The sequence below is a fragment of the Gadus chalcogrammus genome, chromosome 12, assembly GCF_026213295.1.
Source record: "Gadus chalcogrammus isolate NIFS_2021 chromosome 12, NIFS_Gcha_1.0, whole genome shotgun sequence".
NCBI classification, from domain to species: domain Eukaryota; kingdom Metazoa; phylum Chordata; class Actinopteri; order Gadiformes; family Gadidae; genus Gadus; species Gadus chalcogrammus.
This window is the reverse complement of record NC_079423.1, coordinates 24900793-24908292: the sequence shown is the minus strand read 5'-3', so window position 1 is coordinate 24908292 and position 7500 is coordinate 24900793. Positions and strand designations below refer to the sequence as shown.

Here is a 7500-nt window from a genome sequence, read left to right as displayed (position 1 = left end):
CTGCGTATCAAGTTCAACCCTACTCATAAAAATGGAAATGGAAAACCATTTATTGGAATATACAAGTAAGAACCACTGCATTTGCTGTCTTGAGTTTGCAGTTGGTAGACATTGATGTATTTATATTTGGATGCCAATGTAACTGATGCTGTGTATCGAACCAAACAAATGAATTCCTAGAGCTGATCAATTAATCACATTTTGATCTTGATACGATCTGGGCTTCCCGCGATCATGGACACATAAAATAGACTCAAATCGATTATCGTGGAAGTCTTTTTGGAGCAGGAGCCATTTTTTTCAAGCCTCGTTTTCACTCTCACCAAAGTGCCCAACGTAAAAACACAAAGAGCTCACCATTGAGCTCACGTTAGCTTAATTAAAAAAATGCATTTACTTGTTTCAGAGACATTGAAGCAAACTCTGCCAAGAAATGCCATGAAAATTATTATATTCACATAATATGATTAATATTCCTTATCTCAATTTTGTAACCAAATAAATGTTTCTGCTGCGGTCGACCAGCTCTACTGTCCACATATGAACAACAAAAAACAAAATCCCACTGCAATCCTCAGAATGTACAAACAAACGCACCGGTGCATGGAGAAGATTCATATAATTTCTCTTAAAATCCCATAATAGGCAGTCAAACATCATGCGACATCAAAAAGTATTTTGGTATGGTTTCGCATTCATATGATGCTAAAGGCTCTCCTTGCTTTGATTCAAGCCAGGGGAGACTGTTGTTTCAGCTAAGGTGTGACACAGGTCTCCAGTCGGCTGATGAAATACCAACATGCATGAGAGACAGACCTTTATGGCACGCGATTACCCATCATGACTCCCGAGGAGACTCGACATGCCTGACTGACGATTACAATGGTTGAAACACACACACAGTTTGATTAATCTGAATTCTGTTGTTGTTGTTTTTGCTGCTTGTTGTCTTGCAGACTACCAGTTGAGAACCCAGTAGCCCTCCCTGCATGGTCTTACGGTACATCATCCTCCATCTCCAGCCAGACAGACAGAAGGATAAGCTGTGGAGGAAGGGATGGATACGCCTGGTAGCCGGTACACACGGGAACAAACTCTTTCTACTGTGTAAACCTCGAGGGACCCACATGGGGTGGGCTGTGTCGGTTTATCCCTGGTGTTAAATTAACAGATCGGTTCAAACTCGGCTCCGCTCCTGTTTGGTATACGTACCATGGGTTTGCGGAAAAAAACGGAAAATATACTGTGTAGACTTGTGAATAGTTTCTTTGTTCAGATTCTTTTCTGTTTTAATTTTCGATTTTTTTACTTCTAAGTGCCATAAACAGGGTTAGATTGATCATATCGATCTACATTTGTGAAAAATATTTGCTGGGGAAAAAGACATTGTTTATTTCTCGTTGTAATAGAAAATTCAATCGGTACATTTGTGTAAACTAGCTTAGACATTGTTTGCCTACAAAACAAGTACACAAGTATTTTTTTTTTTACGTGTATTTGATTAAATGATTTGGTAATTCTTTCGTCCCAAGTAAAAATAAGAAGACTTTTTCCCTCTCCTGAAACCTTAGCTGAACATGCATTGCAAACAACCATGCTTTCGTTCTCCGCGACTGAAAAAACGTCCTCACCTGAGATGACTTTGCTGTTCTTCTCCCTAATCTCCTCCGCCCACAACACGTGGCACTACCCAGGTGTAGCCGTTTGATGTCTTGACTACACTTGTGAAGACCTATTGTTAAGCAATATTTTTTTTATTGAATTACATTTTCGGCTCTATTTATCGGTTGTAATTAAATTATCGGAATAATGCATAATAATATACAATTCCCACAATCTACGATGATGACTATCGACTAACGATGATTTACCGGCCCGATATTTATTGTGCATTCCTAACATGAACAGTCGGCGAAATCCCAAAACGGTATCACCCCTAAATCCATGTGAAGAATGTTTGCTTAATCATGCAAATGTACTCCTGAAAAGTTGCGTGGCAACCAACTTAAAAACACAATTTTATGATTTAGCCAGATGTATTCATTTTATTCTCGTGTCTGGCTGTTAATAAAAAAAAGTAAACAACATTACGCCCATTTCATATTTTACAAATCAGCGATATGATTTTTTGTATAATATATTGAATTGTATCATATTGTATTATATTGTGAAGTTAGCTTGATCGCTGGTTCCAGGATAAACAAGCAACAAACTGTTGTTGCATCATAATTGTTGTATATATAAATAATTGTTTGCCATAATTATTATGTTTGCCATAATTATTATTATTAATACAAAGACTTAGGATGGTCTGAGCTCTTCAGAAAGCCAAAAGTATACTTCACCAGTTGTCTTTGTTTCTTGGTACGATATGACTTCCAGCTATCGATAGAAGAGAGGCAAAATCTGTTCATGGACAGGTTTTGTCCGAGCTCTCACCTGGTACAGAGGACTTTATAGTTTCATGTTGATGTGTGTGATTAGAAAATAGGTTTAAAGTATAACATTATAAATAGCTGTAGCCACAATGGATTGAAAATCAAGCTAATTCAATTCCTCCTTGCCAAAATATAAATGTCTGGCAGGGAAGCATAACTGAGTATGTGAAGACTGATTTGTAAGCATCTAAATTGAGCAATGTGCATTATTAAGATATTAAAATACACAATACAATAACGCATAATGTTCCTTTACGCCAGTAACTCATTCTGCACAACACCCTAAGGATCATAGCATCTGCTTATCATTGTCCAAGATGTATTATGTCATCAAAACACCCTGATCGTGTGCTATGTGTTATCAAACTGTTACCAGCAATAAATCAGTATCATGGAATGGCTCCAGTCTGAATTGATTGAACACATTGCAAACGCATGAGTGATTTTAGATGATGATCAAAATCCAAAATATAAGAATATAATAATGTAACTAATGTATATATGTCTCTGGCTAACACAATAAGTTATGTTTATTTAGACGTTAGACCTTCATTAAAAGTCTGCAGTAGACAATTTGGTCAATTGGAAGCGTTGGACACAGTCATAAGTAATTGTGTGGTTGCTAGCATTAGTCTGTGTGCGTGTACAGATATGTGGGATGGTCTTTTACAATGGAGACCATCCATCCTGATCAAATTAACTCACTGTTTCGCCCACATCGATTTCCTGAAATTAGATTGTAATCGGGCCAATCAGGGACTGGATCCTAGTTAATGACGTCACCATGCCTATCAGGGACTGCGTAGTAGTTTGGGACGTAAGTTACAGCCTGCCACGAAACAATGAGCCGTAACATAAACATTATTAGAGTAAACACAAACATAAGTGCAGTTATTGCAGAAGTAGTCTCAATAACAACTATTTAACAAAATACTATACACTAGCATTGTTTCTCTGCACTTTGCTGTTCGTCTATACCCCACTGAAAAACGCACCGCAATGGAGTCACATGTTTTGTTACGCTGATTGGCTGAAGGAGTTAGTCTGTGAAGACAAGTACTCCCGCTCACTGAAATCGATGTGGGCGACCCTAGGTCCAGTCTGATCCGTGTAGCGAAACAGAATGTGAGGTCACGTGATCAGGATGGTCTCCAGGCAAAATGTCTAGTGCATGTGCATTGTACGTTTTTGTAACTCATAGTTATGTGTGTGCATGTGTGTGTGTAGGTTTAAAACCCCCTGTATTCTGCGCAACCTCATATAATGGGCCTCTCAGGCTCCGATGAATGTGTTAGCAATAATAAACTCCATCATTGTTTCTGCGTCAACGCAATTTATGAACGTAATCAGCTGGAAAGGAGGAAGACGCTGCACCTGCAGGGATCGCCGGACGCCCCAGAGAATGGATGTTTGTTGCACGTGCTGCTAAACCCCACAGCAAGGCGGAAAACTGTAACCCCACTGAAGCATTAAACATTATACCCATTTCGCAACTCCAACATGTTGTTCTAATCCAAGTCTTCCTGAATGGCGTAATAACAAGTTATACGGCCGGGCTGTGCGTGGGAGTTTGTGTAGAATAGGCTATTTAACAAGCTCCCTAGCTGTATGATGGATTCAGCAGCCAGGTTTCCATCTACGTTTCGTTTTAAATGATTCGGGATACGGAACGCTGACCCTAACTAACCCTAAAGAAAACAAGCAAGAGAGAAAAATCCATAAAGATGTCAAAGAATGACAGGAACACAGGAGAAGTAAAGAGCACAAGGAAGCAGAAGAAAATATTAACAAGAATAAAGGATGATCATTTCAACTGTTGTTTGTTTGGAGCTGGTTCTGACTCGCTGGCTTCTCACCACTGGGCCAGATAAACATGCTGTGTTTGATAAAGGAAATGCTAGAGCAACAGAGATAAATGTTCTGTTGTTTTTATACCAAACATAACAATTTTGTTTGATTTTGAATGCTTGCTTCAAAAGAAGCTTCTTGGATTAATGCTACATTGCCTCAACTACACATTGCGCAGAATGTCTTTAACCTCTGCTGATGCTAATTCCGTCCATGAAGCATTCCCGGTGCCCCTTAACACGTATCTGTCGTTTTTAACCCTTATCTTGTCGTTTTCAGAAGTAACCTGTGATAGCCTTCGTATCGGTTTCCTGCAGCTGTGTGTGTATCGGTTCCTATTTAAAGTGCATCATGTTCTTCGCCCTATCTGAGCCATCAGCCGTCTTCTTCCAAAACCGATGCGTCATTATTTACCGGGCCATGCACAACGGCCCATCCCTTGGTACCAGAGGTACGGACAGGTAGCCCTTTTGTTTTGCTACCATAGTAATTCAAGAAATAAGAGCTGATATCATCCCATCAATGAATTACGTGATGACTCATGTTGAACACTCAGTCCAGAGGTCACTTGTTGTTATGTCTGGTGTTTGGCTGCACAGCAACCTCTCTTGTGTGCAAAACATTTCAGTATGATTCTATCGTTGTTTTCATTATTCAGTAAAAGGGTTAGGGTTGTATTTTGCAACCCTTCCTAGATCCTAGTGTTTTTAGATTGAACCCAAAAAAACGGTTGGCGCATTACGGGGAACCAGTGGTCAACAAGTGGTCAACCGGTCTGAGTAGGGTGCCATCAAATATCACGTCATTTGTCAACTTAGTGATGTTGTTCTCATGTAATGTCCATTATGTGTCTGACTTAAGTCTATTGTTTGGGTTGGATGTAACCACATTGTCCAAAAGGTACATAACCAAGTTGATTTCCAAGTAATGCGGACCCTGTTTAATCTTTAATCGGCAGCTTTTGTAATTGTTGTTGCACAATCGCTTTTACGTCCTCCTTATCTTCTTCCCTGATCAAGGCTTTCTGCGCTCAAGGAAAGACAGAGAGACGGTGGAGTAAGCCTTATCCTTTCGAGTTGCTTTTTAATCATGTTGATCGGCTGTCGCTTGATGCCAGGTCCTAACAAAACAGCCCTTCTGTTGAGCTGCAAACAAACAGTTTGGGTTTCCCCCACTCTAGCGACAATACTGATTGTTGTCAGGTTCTCACTTGTTGTGTAATTCACATCGGCTCAACATTACAGATCAGAATCAATCAGGAAATCCTGCCTGACATCCACCGTGCTGATGCACTTATACAGTGGTTTAACTTCGCCAAGTTCATAACTCAAACACCTGGCATACACACACGCATAAACACGCATACACATGCAGACAGACACAAACAAACGTATACCCCTTCTTAGCATTGCTAAGCGTTACCAAATTGAACTACATTCAATACATCACAGGGCCAGGCTATGACCAATTTTGACATAACCAAGGAGAGTGGTGCACATGGGACCCTGCCTGAAAATAAGGCTTGATAAAACATAACACAAGGTAACATTGTCAGCTTTTTCTATGCTTGTTATAAACCTATATGTACTGACATTGATTGACAATGTCACGCTGTCACAAAGCCATGAACCATGAAGAAACACACGTTTACCACTTCACATTTTCTTGTGTGCCGTTCACCCTGGCAGCTCTAAGTGTTTAACAGGGGTCCGTCTGTTGCACATCTGGAGGTTATTGGATATTAGCAAAACTTTCCTCTTTGCATCAGGTTGAATTTCTTTCCTTTTCTTCCTTCCAAGATAACACAGGAAACACAGGACCGCTTGATTGTTTACGTCTGTCTTGTATATTTGAGAGAGGCATCTGTCCCTGCTTATTTCTCATTGCTAAGGTACCCCACCGTAATGGTTTCTTAGTAAAGCCTACATGGTCTACAGCTGGTTCTGCAGCCCTGTGAGACGCATGTCGAAACCTTTTACTGGATATTCATATTCACACCACAGGATTGTTGAATACAGTACTGGATCCTCAGGACAATTCCTTGGGTGTGCATTCCAGGAGTGTGCATTAGGTTTCAATAACGGGACAGGGATGATATTTAACCGTTCCCATATCAATGCTCTGTAAACCCATCATTAAACCTAATTCTAGTTTTTTCGGGCGGATGCAAATCTCAGCTTAGATTCAAACCCATCCCCTTCTCCCCGTTGTACATTATGTTCCAACAAAGGACACAGTCCTAGTCAAATCCTTACGTAATCCTTACGTATGACATTCTTCACACTATTTATCTATTGCTTGTTCTAGTCCGGTTTTATTATATTAAATAAAATGAAATGTGTGGTCATTTATAGAAATTTAAATATTTTGTCCGTAAACAGCTTGGGAAAGTTTGTGTCCACACTATTAAAAAGCTCAAAGTTGCTCAAGTACGTTTCCCGCCATGCTTGGAAAACATTAATGACCTGAACATTATTTTTTAGCGCTGAAGCATCATGAGCGGACAACTCTGAGCGTTTCAGAGGGATGAGAGAGAGAGACTCACTAGACAAATAATACTCCCCCATCACATTAGGATCAGGAAGACTGAAAATCCTAGTTCCATTGTGTTATGTTTTGAAAAGTATCAAGCGAGTGATATATGTACTTCAACATTGGACAATATTAAAAACGCACAGCAAACCCAATGGTCATCCGTCATTAACAAAGACACACAAGGGAAGATGTATGTCAGCTTATTTTCAATGAACCAAGCACTATAATGATATGTTAAAGATGTTTTTCTTAATTTGCTAAGTTTCTGAAAAGGAAAAAAAATATGTCAATCACATTGATAAGACCATACACTTGGACCCTTGTTTCGACACTTGGCTCTCTTGGCATTTGCTCATTTCCCTGTGTTCTCTATAGTCCACCAATCAACCCATTAGGCCAGGGCCTGTCAGCTCAGATGCTGGACTAGGGACAGCTCTGTTTGAACAGAACCTGTTTAAATCTGCATTCACTACCTGGCCAGCAATCTTAGATAAGGTCATCATGGCCTGCCAAATACTTGCACAACACACCACCTCCACCAACTCCTTTAGGGTACTCTTTCTCTCTGTATGTGATAGACAGTGGGTAACAAATTGGCTTGGTCTGCTTACACAACCTTCCTAGCAGCTGGTGCTGTATTGGCTGTGTGGCAGCAGATAGTGGCATACACGCTGCCTGC

General features: G+C 40.1%; 1 protein-coding gene across 2 annotated transcripts in view; it reads left to right on the top strand.

Annotated features, from left to right (window-relative positions):
- Positions 1-2833, top strand: part of LOC130393023 (AP-1 complex subunit mu-1) — a 30289-nt gene extending 27456 nt beyond the window's left edge. For both annotated transcript variants that reach the window (XM_056603584.1, XM_056603585.1), the window contains exon 12: positions 957-2833. In XM_056603584.1, the coding sequence (XP_056459559.1) occupies positions 957-979 (23 nt within the window). In that variant the 3' untranslated portion in view covers positions 980-2833. The remainder of the gene's footprint in view (positions 1-956) is intronic.
- Positions 2834-7500: the final 4667 nt, after the last annotated feature.